At 39.2% G+C, this 12960-nt stretch overlaps 2 protein-coding genes across 2 annotated transcripts; one reads left to right on the top strand and one right to left on the bottom strand.

The window, feature by feature from the left end:
• Positions 1–7717: 7717 nt before the first annotated feature.
• GCK72_011569 (uncharacterized protein) lies at positions 7718–10165 on the top strand (the record flags this gene model as incomplete). Its single annotated transcript, XM_053728542.1, has 7 exons — positions 7718–7834; positions 7903–8112; positions 8160–8307; positions 8420–8538; positions 8588–8821; positions 9582–9999; positions 10047–10165. The coding sequence occupies 7 exons, from the start codon at positions 7718–7720 to the stop codon at positions 10163–10165; spliced, it is 1365 nt and encodes a 454-aa protein (XP_053588119.1).
• Positions 8416–8736, bottom strand: GCK72_011570 (uncharacterized protein; the record flags this gene model as incomplete). The annotated part of the gene is made up of 1 exon (XM_053728543.1): positions 8416–8736. The coding sequence occupies one exon, from the start codon at positions 8734–8736 to the stop codon at positions 8416–8418; it is 321 nt and encodes a 106-aa protein (XP_053588120.1).
• Positions 10166–12960: the final 2795 nt, after the last annotated feature.

Below are 12960 nucleotides of genomic sequence, written 5' to 3'. Positions count from 1 at the left end.
AATTACTTTCAATAAAATACTTTTCAATGCTCAATAAAAATTTTTTTCCCGCTTTCTTCTCGAATTTTCAATTTTTTCGAATTTCATTCCCATTCCAACGTGCTCATTAGATGATGTTATCGGCACATGCATGTGTTTATAATCTTATTCGAAGAAAGAACCGAGAGAAAGAGCTCCAATAATTAGTACCTTAGGGAATCCGTTACCGCGACAACTTGCTCACCTTCTCTTCTCTCGCTTCCCCACTTTTTTCTTCTTTTTTCTCTCATTTCGAATATTTTTCTCTTCTTTTTTTGCTTTTTCGAGTTCCGCTCTGATGAGCGTGTTTTAGAACGTGGTAAGTCGGGCGGAAGTTATTGGGTTCTTCGCTGTTTTTCGGTGTTGTCTGGGTCAGAATTTTGAGATCTTTCTAATGAAATAGGTATCGGAAGGATTGGATGGGCTGTTGTTGAGATATAAAGGTCAGAAGGTTGGTAGCAAGGGAAAATTGTGAAAAAAGAAATTTTTTTCGAAAAGAGCCGCTAAATCCCGTGGTTTTTCCATTTTTTCACTTCTTTCTAGGTCAGAATTTTGAGATCTTTCAAATGGAATAGGTATCCAATAGATTGGTAGGACCGTTGATGAGATATAGGGGTCAAAACGAGGGCAACTAGGGGAAAAGGTGAAAAAACGACGTTTAGCACGATTTTTCAAAAAAAATTGTGATTTTTTCTCACTGAACCAGAATTTCATGATCTTTTAAATTGAATGGGTTTCGGATAGATTGGAGGGATCGTTGATGAGATATAGGGCTTAGAAGTGATGGGGTAAGTGAAAAATTGATTTTTTTTAAAAGTTCAATGCAAAAAATGGAAGTTAATTCAGATTTTTCATTTTTTGTCATTTTTGTGTTGCCTGGGTCAGAATTTTGAGATCTTTCAAATGGGGTAAAAATGGGAAAGATTGGTAGGACCGTTGATGAGATACAGGTGTCTAGAAGTTGGTGGGTGATAAAGGAACTTTTAGTGAATAATCGAAATGCCTAGTCAGAATTTTGAGATTTTTCGAATGGAATAGAAATCGGAAGGCTTGGAGGGACCGTTGATGAGATATAGGGGTTTGAAGTCATGGGTTAATTCAAAAATCGAAAAAAAAAAAAACGGTTCAGATTTTGTACTTTTTGTCGTTTTTGTAGATTCTGAGTCAGAATTTTATGACCTTCTGAATGGAATAAGTACCAGAAAGATTGGAGGGACCGTTGATGAGATATAGTGGTCAGAAGGTTGGTAGCAAGAGAAAATGGTGAAAAACTAACTTTTAAAAGAAAACAGCCGCTTAATCTAGTGGTTTTTTCGTTTTCTCACTACTTTCTAGACTAGAATTTTATGATCTTTCAAATGAAATAGGTATAGAAGAGATTGGAAAAATCGTTGATGAGATAAAGGGGTCAGAAATAAAAGGAAAATAACTTTGGAGGGTTTTTCGTATAGTTTTGAAGCTATTCAGTCAAAAATTTTCAGATTTTAAATAGGAGTTTTAAATAGGTGACGGAAGTAAAGAAAAATTAGAAAAAATAGAAAAACAGTTTTTTTTTCGAAAAACTTGAATCATCCTACGTCCAAAATTTTGAGATCTTTTGAATGGGATAGGTATATGAAATATAGGTGTCTAATTATTTGGAATAAAAGAAAAAAAGAAAAAATTTTTGAGAGAATGAGAGCAATTTGTGTTATCGTTGTGTATAATTAAAACTTGAAAATTGAAATTTTTGAATTTTTTGCTTTGGGATTTGAGTCAGAAGTTGATGATTGTCAAAAAGAGATTATTTCATTGAAATTTGACATTAGAAACGCGTTTTGCACTTTTCAAAAATAATTTTCATAGAGATTTGAAAATTCCCGTTTTCGTCAGAATTTGATGGTTTTTGAGTTGAAATTCAAAAAATTCCAATTATAGTAATAATTATAGATTGCACACGTCGCAAATATTACGAATTCTTAGTAGCTGCTGAAAAATGTCAGAATTGACTGGCCAATTAGCGTCGTAAAGTATTTGATCTGGAAAAACTGATATTAGGTTGATTGGTTTAAAAGCGCGCCCGGCTGATTATCTAACGATGTGAAAATTGAAATATTGAACGTCTGGCGTGCTTTTGACGCGTTTTTGCCAGTTTTTGAGTTGAAATTTAAGGTTTAGGATTAATTTGAATGTTTCGATTTGAGTCAGAAATTGGTGAATTTTGGACCGCTTTTTCAATGAATCATAGTCTAATCCGTGTGTATAATTAAAACTTGAAAATAGAAATGTTTGATTGTTTTGCTTTGGGATCTGAGTCAGAAGTTGATGATTTTTGAAATGAGATTATATCATCAAAACTTAAATTCTTAGAATCGTGACATTCCTTGTTTTGCACTTTTCGAAAAATAGCGCGTTTTTGATGAGTCAGGGCTTTTATAGTGGTTAATAGGAATTTGATTATTTATGTTTTTGTCAGAATTCATGATTGCTAAAAATTAAAACAAAATTTAGGAACTTTGCTATAATCATTTGTCCAAACATGAATCAGACTCCGCCCCATTCTGCAAACTTGACATTTTGATGAGTCATAACCAGGCTTGGTCGGAGAAAAATTTTCGGAGAATCGGAGAATCGGAATTTTCTCCGAAAAAAAAAGTCGGAGAATCGGATATCCGAAATTTTCTCCGACTTTTTTTCTCGGAGAATCGGAGAATTTCGGATTATTTCTCCGAAATGAAAAGTCGGAGAATTATCCGTCGGAGAAATTCTCCGAAAAAAGTCGGAGAATCGAAGAATCGGAGTATCCGATTCTCCGACTCCGACCAAGCCTGGTCATAACTCATCTAGTGCTAATTAGGGACTTGATAATTAGTGTTTTTGAATGATTTTTTTTGTTGCTTCATCTGTTTTTGGTGTTAGTCAGAATTTGGAAAATAAGGGATTTAGAAAAATAGGAAAATGTGAGAAGTAAACATCAATTAACATCGAAACTGCACTCTGGTCCTTGGAGATTGATAGGCGATTCATGGAAACAAAGAGGAGGCAATAAGATATTTGAAATATAATATAAGAAATATGAAAATAATAGATTAAAAGAGGAAGTAAATTAATATAAATAATAATAATGATCAATAGGTTGATTAGTACTCGAAATCGAGTACAGAAAATAAGGGATTTAGAAAAATAGGAAAATGTGAGAAGTAAACATCAATTAACATCGAAACTGCACTCTGGTCCTTGGAGACTGATAGGCAATTCATGGAAACAAAGAGGAGGCAATAAGATATTTGAAATATAATATAAGTTGCCGGTGGCATTCTCGCCGAATCCAACACCCCATTCTTACGGTACACGCACAGACTCGCAACGACGCTCCGCTATCCCGCCACGTGGCCAAGCCCATCTCCACGCAAGATTAACAGTTCTTTTTAGTTCTTACTTTTTAAGGTAATTTCTCCCCGTTTTTGTTTGTTTTCTGTGCTGTTTTATTATTTTTCTCTCGTGTACTTTTACTGTTTGTTCTTGGATAAGAATAAATCAGTAATTCGCAAGTATAAATCTCGTTGTGTTCGTCAAAAGGCCACTGAATCCGTAACCACCGGATAATTTGGGGGCCGAACCGGTTGTTTTTTGTGTTTTTCGTAGCGAAACGTTGAAGTTATCGTTTGGGCGAGTATAAAACCCAGGCGATTTCAAAGTTTTGCGGAGAAAATACAATTTTTTCGTAAAATTAGTATAAATTTTACGGAAATTTGTGTAATTGACGTAATAAGCGATCGATTGACGAGAGGAATACCAAAGTAGTAAAAACTTTTGGAATTCCAGGCAGAAAACGCAAAACGATCGAAGGATGGAGAAGATGGATATCGAGGAGGCGCAGAAGGCGGGCGATGAAGGAAAAGGAGGAGACGACGGGAACAGCTCGGATGGGTCGTTGTGGGCACACGTCACCGAGTTGGAGAACGTGAACGTGAGTTTGAAGGAAAAAATGAAGAGAATCAGAGGATTCGAGAAATTCGTGGAAAAATCGGAAGAAGTGGTGCAGAACCTGCAGAAGGCGCTGGGAGACACCACGCTGGCGGCGAGAAAACAGGACCTGATGGTGGCGCCGGTAGAGAAGTACTGCAAGGAGTTGAGGGAGCGGTACGAAGAAGTGCGCTGCGATGGTTGGCAGGAGAAAGTGCTGAAATTGATGAGAGAAAAAGCGGTGGAGACTGTTGAACAGTTGCGCGATGAGTGTGAGAAGGCGGGAGATGAAAATGAAGAAGAAAAAGAGGAATTAGAAAAAGAAAACGAGAAGTTGAAAGAAAATAATAAGTATTTCCAGAGGCTTCTCGAAGAGAAGAACGTGGAGATGGCCGACGAGATGGCGAGAAGTGAAGCTGAAAGAGAGCAATTGCAGAAGAAGTTGGAGGAGGCGGAGAAGAAGATCGAGAAGCTCAAGAATGCAATGACTAAGGAGAAGAGAGTGTCGGAGGGATTGAAGAGCTCGATCACACACTTGGAGGGTGAGAAAATGGAGTTACGGAAGAAAGAAAACGAAAGAGAATTGCAGGCAAAGTCGCCACTGCGCGAGAAGACAAGGAGTTTGCGGAGGGAAGATGGGACGACTTTCAGCGATGGATGGAGCAGGCTAGGTGAGGATGAGCGGAGTGTGAGAAGTAGGAGAAGTAGCGAAGAAATGTGGGAAAGCGAGTCAAGGGCATCGAGATACAGTGTCATAGAGGACTTAGTAAAGAGTATGGGAGAAGTCATGCGGTCGTCGGCGAGAGCATCGGCGTTGCCAACGCCAAAAGTGTACGATGGTGTCGGTGATTTCCGGGAATTTCGTAGGGCGTTCTTGCTGAAGTATCAGAGTGTGACTGAGTCAGATGAAGAGTTGGTGGCAATTCCGAATAAGTCGGCTGAGACGGTTGCTAAGGCGTTTTTGGAGAGTTGGATGTTGAAAGAAGGGAGAATTCCGAAGGCAATATTGACTGATCAGGGGTTGGAGTTTGCAAACGCTACCTTTGAGAAGATTGCGACGATGTCGAAAATCAAGTTGATTAAAACTAAAGGGTATCACTCGAGGATGAACGGAGGAGTGGAACGATTCAACAGAACCATTCAGACAGTGCTGAAGAAGATTACGTTGATTCCGACTGAGTGGGATGAGAAGCTGCAGTACGCAGTGTTCGCATACAATGCGTGTAAGCATGAGACGACTGGGGAGAGTCCACATTTTCTGATGTATGGAAGAGATCCGAGAATACCGCTGAAGGTTGATCAGGAGGAGTTGGTGGGGAAGTATCAGGTGGACGTAGACGAGTATAAGTTACGCCACGCTGAGCAGATGCATTTAGCTCAGGAAGCAGCAAGGGAGCATATGAAGAAGGAGCGAGAGAGTATGAAAGAGAGCTTCGATGAGAAGCATAATGTGGCTGGGAGGAAGTATCCAGTAGTAGGAGATAGAGTAATGGTGAAGATTCCTGCGGAAAAGTTGGGAGCGAGAAATGCGAAGCTGGTGAATGAATGGAAAGGGCCGTACAGGGTGGTAGAAACTACGGGAAACTCGGCAAGCGTACAGTTCATGGGAGGAGAAGAGAAGTTATGGATCCCTTGGGAGCAACTCCGGAAGGTTCCAAAAGAAATAGTGGATATGAAGTGTGAGACTAGCGCGAGAAGGGGACAGCGTGGCAGAAAAAAGAAGGCAGTGGTGAATGTAGTAGAACAAGGAAAACTATGTGAAGGAGAAAAAGAGAATTTGACATTGGATAATGTGAAATTTTACAGGAAATCGGATGGAGAAGAGTGCGGCTGCAAGAGAGGAAACGCTCATTTCGTGGATGGATACGGGGATAGATCGTATGACCCCAAAAACTTGGCACTGAAGATGTTGGCGAGAAATGAGAAGATAACGCCGGAGGATGTGCATCTGATGGTCTTCGATGAGGAATTCCAGAAAAAACTCGGAAAGTCTGAAAGACTCGAGGCGCTCCGAAGATTCGCCAAAATCTGTCCAACGTGGGCGCAGAAAGTCATGACGGGAGCGGTGGAGGAGTTCGAAGTCGAGTGGAAAGAGGCCGCGGACAGTTTGAAAAAGGAGGTGCTGCAGAAAAACCAGCCGAAGAAGTCAACAATCAAGGAAAGGTTTATCCTTATTGGACAAAGAATGAATGTGAAGAGTAGAGCCGTGTTTGAAGTCCGATCGGCAACGATCTCTACATGGAAGCAAAAGTTCGACTGGGATCAGGTGGAGAAGGCAGTGATTTTGGTGGAGTGGACAAGAAAGGAGCAAGAATTGGAAGAACTGATGCACCTAGTGGAGGAGATTGCCAAGGAAGTTCGGGAGGTGGTGGTCGTTCCGGCCAAAATGGAGTGTGCATTCGATGAGGTTGGAGGAGTCACGGCCCAGTGGAAGAAAACTCGGAAGACTGCGGTGAACGTGGAAATAGTGGATCCATTGACACCAGTTGGAACGAAAAAGACTCCATTGATATTGTCAGAGTTGAGGTCTGGATCGCTGGAGAAGATCGTCGAATACCTGGAGCTGGCTGTTCCAAGTCACCCAGTGGTGGATCGTCTGAAGGAGGAGGTGACGAGTGAGCCGAGAGCGAAGAAACCAAGGGGACAGTAGCAGTCGAGGCGAAGGAGCCGAATAATTGTGTAAATTGTTTTTATAATTGTTTGAGTATTACCGGTTTTAATGAGATCTTGAAGTCACTAGGACAAGTAGGTTGTTTTCTTTTCTGAGGTCACTAGGACAAGTAGTTTTTCTTTCTTTTCTGAGGTCACTAGGACAAATTAATTATTATTTGGTAGTGTTATATGTTAAGGAGTAGGGTGAGTGACTGCGGTGGATGAGGACTAGTGAGTCGAATGTAAGCCGAGTTGTAGTGTGCCGTTGCTGTCACCGGTCAGGGGTCCGGTATTTAAGAGGAGGGGGAAGTTGCCGGTGGCATTCTCGCCGAATCCAACACCCCATTCTTACGGTACACGCACAGACTCGCAACGACGCTCCGCTATCCCGCCACGTGGCCAAGCCCATCTCCACGCAAGATTAACAGTTCTTTTTAGTTCTTACTTTTTAAGGTAATTTCTCCCCGTTTTTGTTTGTTTTCTGTGCTGTTTTATTATTTTTCTCTCGTGTACTTTTACTGTTTGTTCTTGGATAAGAATAAATCAGTAATTCGCAAGTATAAATCTCGTTGTGTTCGTCAAAAGGCCACTGAATCCGTAACCACCGGATAATTTATAAGAAATATGAAAATAATAGATTAAAAGAGGAAGTAAATTAATATAAATAATAATAATAATCAATAGGTTGATTAGTACTCGAAATCGAGTACAGAAAATAAGGGATTTAGAAAAATAGGAAAATGTGAGAAGTAAACATCAATTAACATCGAAACTGCACTCTGGTCCTTGGAGACTGATAGGCAATTCATGGAAACAGCATATCGCTACTTTTTTTTCAGAAAAAAAAATTAAGAACGTTCAGCTGGCCGCACGACAGAAATTCTGACTCCGCCATCTTTTGCAATTTTGCTGCACAGACCACAATTTTGGTGGTGCCACATCTAGATAGACTATGTTTTCTTTTTCTTAAATACGTATTTCCTTGACTCCGCCTGCTTAGAGTTGCTCCCCCCCCCCCCTCTCTCTCTCTTTCTCTTTCTCTCTCTTTCTCTTTCTCTTTCTCTCTCAATCTCAATATCCCAATTTCAGGGTAAAATCAATCATGAACACCACCAAACTAGAAAAAATAATGGGAAAACCACTAGACTACACTATCAAATGCCACTCAATCAGTGCATCGGATTTCAAACTGTGCGCGAATTCCAATGGAGGAATTTTGGTAAGGCCACGCCCCCTTTATTACTTGACTATATATATATATATATATATATATATATATATTTCTAGCTCACCTGGTGTGCCGTAACAGACACCAACACCCTGACTGATATCATCCGAGAATTGTCGGAAATCGTTCGGGTAAAAGGCATCGGGTTCTATCTGTTAGATCAACGAGATGTTCTTCGTATCCAAAAACAGATATTAGGAACCTGTCCCGGAGAAAGAGAGAAGAACGAGGCCATGCTCATTTATATGAGAAATTTGACCGATTTCTCGGTAGGTCTCTTGAGGTGTATGGGTGTGTACTACTGTAGCTATTCCAGAAAAACTGTCAAAAAGTTCTCTATCTTCGTACAATGATGCCAGCCGCTGGTGAGACAGCTCGTCGTGTTTTCAAGGAGGAAGCTCTGGAAATTATTCTGATAATCTTGATTAGACAGAAGCCAGACGAAAGCAAACGAAAGTTGGAGGGTGAGTGTTAGATTGTCTGTCTCAGCCGATCTTAGACGATCTTAGGCAATTTTAGGCGATCTGAGACAAGCTTAGTCTGTTTCTCTATTTATCCACCCACCATGTTTTTTAGAGCGCCTGAACAAGTACAAAGGAGGTAGTGGAAGCAACAAGAACATCCATCAGACAATGGATCTCAATGAGTTCATTGCGATCCTCGAGGAGCACGAAGTTCCTAAAGATCAGATTACGGTAAGTTATTTCCAGCAGGCGCCCTCTTCCACAGTACTCTGTTACACAGCTCGTCGAGAATCCGCTCGAGCTAGTCGACCAACTGGAGTACGAGCGTGACGGCAACCACATCGGATTTCCCGGCCCGAACTGTGATGTCGTCTTGAGCATCTCCGCCGCAATCTGGAGGGTTTTCAAGGAGCTCGTGTGTGGCATCATGTGGAGATATGGGACGTTGGATGGAGAGGAGGAGTTGAGGAAGAAGATTTTGGAGTTGATGAAGGAGTTCTTGGAAATGGGACCGGTGAGTTTGATTGGGGGGTTGTTGGATCGGCTAAGATCGATTGAGTTTGGTTGAAATTGTTTGAGATCGGCTAAGATCGGCTAAGATTGGTTCAGCTTGGCTGAGATTGTCTGAAATCGTCTAAGTGCTAGCTGGATTATGTTACACGTTCTATAATTATGGATACGCTTATAATCTAGCTCAGACTATTAGCAGCAATTCGTCATCTTCGGTTGAGCTCGGTTTTGGTTTGAGCTCGTTAATTTTCTGATTAATCGTAAGATATTAAACAAGTTTTATGCATTTTTTGACCCGTGATGATCAATTGTACTCTCTGCCGGGCTGACGTAAAAGTAAGATGTCAAATTATTGAAAATCTGGTAAAAATGAAAGCTGGAAACTGTGTGTACCTTTAATAGTATAATTTTGTCTATATTAAGTAATTTTCAATCGAAAAACAATGAAAACTGGTGAAAACATCAAAAAATAAGTGAGAATTTGATAAATTGCCGCCGGATTTGAACTATTGACTGCCAGAAAAGTAAAAACCGACAAGATGTCATAAGACATTGCGAAATAGATAAAATGTGAAAAATTCGGCCATTATATCCGATCATAGGCAATCTTAGCCGATCTTAAACAATCTAAGTCAATCTTAGGCAATCTCGGCCGATCTTTACCAATTTCATCTGATTTCAGCCGTTCTTAGGGCAATCTTAGGCTATCTAAAACCGATCTTAGGCGATCTTAAAAATCTCAACCTAATCCCTTTTCATTTCAGGGCATCTACATCTCCCTCAGCTACATCCTCACCGAAACCAACTTTATCCGTGGCAACCGCTCTGTCCGTAGCATCTTCCATGCCTCCACCATCTCTACCGCCTCATGCACATTCTCCTACTATGAACAGATTGCAAAAGTCTACCACTTGCCAGTGTTTGGTAATTTTCTGGAGACAACAAGTGAGACTCTGCCAACGTGGATGATGAGAATTCTCTATGCAATCGGTGTGATTCAAGTCTTTTTCAAGGCCGAGCCAAATAAGGAGCTCGAGAACATTTTGCTCGAGAACTTGACAACTTTCGCGCCGAGATTGGAGACGGTGAAGGTGAAGGAGTTCCTGGACACTATTATTCAGTCACCAGAAGGAGTTCATGCATACAAATTTGAGAGAGCTGATCCACCACCGACGTTGGAAGGTAGTCATATAAATTATCTACAAAAAACAACAAAATTTTCCTTTTAGAACTCGAAAAGGAGCTCAAAGAAGCGCTGGATCGGGATCCGAATCCACCAAAACCTGCTGCAGCGGCTGGACCAAAGAGATCATGGCTCTGCGGAATCTTTGGTGGAAGTCGCAGTTGACTAATTACCCCTAATCACTATATATAATTACTATGATACATTTATTCTCATACCCCTACTCTCACAATCTCGAATTTAACCTCTATCATTGAGCGATAAAACTATTTATTTGGACAAACTTATCAAAATCCTTTAAAAAATATATATTTATGCGGGTTTGGCAGGATCTCTAAGAATTTCATTCATTATCCGATGGCTCGAGTTTCTTCTCTAATAATAGATGTTGCATGCGTCGGTTGGAAGAGTTGGTTCTGTAATTATGGGATGTAATTTTTGAAAGTTTATTTATAAATGGGAGGTTTGATGATTGGTGTTTGCTGAATTTAAAGTTTTCAATTCGAATTTTAGACCCCTTCCCCTAGAAACGAGAGTCTAGTGATATGTGTATAACTGATATTGGCTAATATCGGATAAGATTGTCTAAGATTGGTTGAAAATTGACTCACAGGTAGCTTCGACCATTCTGAATACGATGGTAACAAAATCTTTTGCTCATTCCTGCTCCGGAGCTCAAAAAACAGGCTCAAAAATTGACCCGCCCAATTTCACACTCTTATCACTCCTTTCAGTGTTTTTTCGTAGCTTCGGTGGCCAAGTGGTCAAATTCTCAAACATTTTCTAAAAGTTGATCTCTTGTAAGGCCGGTGGTAAGAATGTTGCAAATATTTCTCTCCGCTAATTGGAATTTTATACACGTTACCATAGTTGGTCATCGGTTTCGTAATCTTGGGGTATAATTACAGAAAGTTGTTTTCCAGTGAATATATTATACTTTTAAGTTAGTCTATATGTCCTTTTTAATTCTATTTTTAGACTCCACCGCCAAATAAAAGCTGGCAACTTGCTGAATTCAAATATGTTGAAACTCACATTTCCGTCATCTCTATCTTATACACAAAACCAAAAAACTTATTGAGTAAGGTTTTGCAACTGTTGCAGCACCCTAAAAAGTGAATAACGTTTTTTTATACTTACAGTACCGCTCAATAGGGTTTGAACTTTGGCCGTTTTCAGTTAAAAATGTCCAACTTTGAAAGTGTGTCATAGTATTTCTGATTGTCACGCCTAGTTGGTATTCATTGAATCTTACAGATCAAGGGTAGCCCTTCATTTTTGTAGTTGACAACTTTTTTGTACGGACACTCCCTGTCAAGTTACGTATCGACAAAGTAATTTCTCCCTCAAATCGCCCATTTCAGTGCAAAATCGGGTGATTTTTGAGCTGTCCTCTTAAAATGACCATAACTCTCTAGGGAGTGTCCGTACAAAAAGTTGCCAACTGCAAAAATAGAACTCTACTTTTGATCTGTTGGATACATTAAAAATCTACTAGGTGTGACAATCAGAATCACCATGACACACTCTCAAAGTTGGGCAATTCCAACAGAAAACGGTTCAAGTTCATATCCTATTGAATGGTACTGTATTTCGGTTTATATAATCTTACTTTCAGTCGTTGGTTTGCAATTTTTTTTCCTCAAAATCCATTTGATTGATATCAACCTCCGGGGGAAATTGGCAAGTTTCGCATGACCATTCTTTCATTTGTCCTGAATAGATAATATAGTGAAAACTGACAATATCAAAAAGTGTACGGATTTAATAGCTCAAATCTTGTCATTATTTGAAAAATGGTAACCAAACAACAACACACTAACCTTCAATTATCCATCTCAACCAATTTATAACAAATTAATTTTTTTTCAAGCATCACAATTATGTGAAAAATATACTGAAAAAATCTTTTAATAGGTATTAACTCTTATGATAACTCACCAGTTTTATCAGAATAACTATAATAAACTAAATAATATCAGAATTCACAAAAAATCAGGACAATATAGATAGCCTAGAGGCATACACACTGCTTCAGGGCTATCATTAGTTATTAGAAAAAAATTATAATACTGACATGAATAGAGAATGAAAAACCATTTTGAAATTGCAGGACAGTTCGTGCGAGAGTGGGCGGAGTCGGGAGACGCAGAGAAGTAAAGAAATGGAGTTTGATAAGAAAAACAACTAATAGTACTAAAAATAGACAAGCATGGAAAGGTAGATAAGAACGACACGTCTTTGTTCAGTTTGTCATTCTTTTTCCTTATCAAATTCTATTTTTAGAAATCTCTGCGTCTCTAGACTCCGCCGACTCTCTCGTTAACTGACAATCAACTTCGATAAGAATCTTTATTCTCATTCAGTGTAACCATCATTATTGTTATATTATTTCAAACAATAAGAATAACTCTGAAACAGTGTGTATGTATGCCTCTAGGTTATCCATATTCTATGATTTTTTGTGGATACTGATATATTTTTCTATTATTTATACTATTTCTACAATTATGACGGGTTTCTGATGTTTGAAAAGGTAAGAATTGGGTACGACTAGTTCGAAAACATCAAATGTCATGTGCTGTTTGCACTATCTATGTACAGTTTCTTAAAAAAGAGTGGACGATTTTTGAAACAGTTGGAGTAAACAACTTCACTATTGCTTAATTGCATCGTTACCTTGTAATGTATGATAATTAACCACGCCTTAACGCATATAAAAGGGGCGACCTATATGTTATCAATAGTTCTCTAGTGACTAAATAAATATGTGACACCGCATCGAGCATATTATAACATCTATAATGGGATTTGGACTTTTTCTCAAGGAATCTGTTGAAATGGGTAAGAATAATACAGTTTATTTGTTTAATTTCCAAATTTTAGATGTTTTATTTTAATTTTCTGGAAGAAATGAATGAACTGTAAAGATGACAAACGGGTTTAAAGAATTAGTTAGT

Source organism: Caenorhabditis remanei, chromosome III (assembly GCF_010183535.1).
Source record: "Caenorhabditis remanei strain PX506 chromosome III, whole genome shotgun sequence".
Taxonomy (NCBI): Eukaryota; Metazoa; Nematoda; class Chromadorea; order Rhabditida; family Rhabditidae; genus Caenorhabditis; species Caenorhabditis remanei.
The sequence above is the reverse complement of the archived record's forward strand: the minus strand, read 5'-3'. Positions and strand labels throughout refer to the sequence as shown.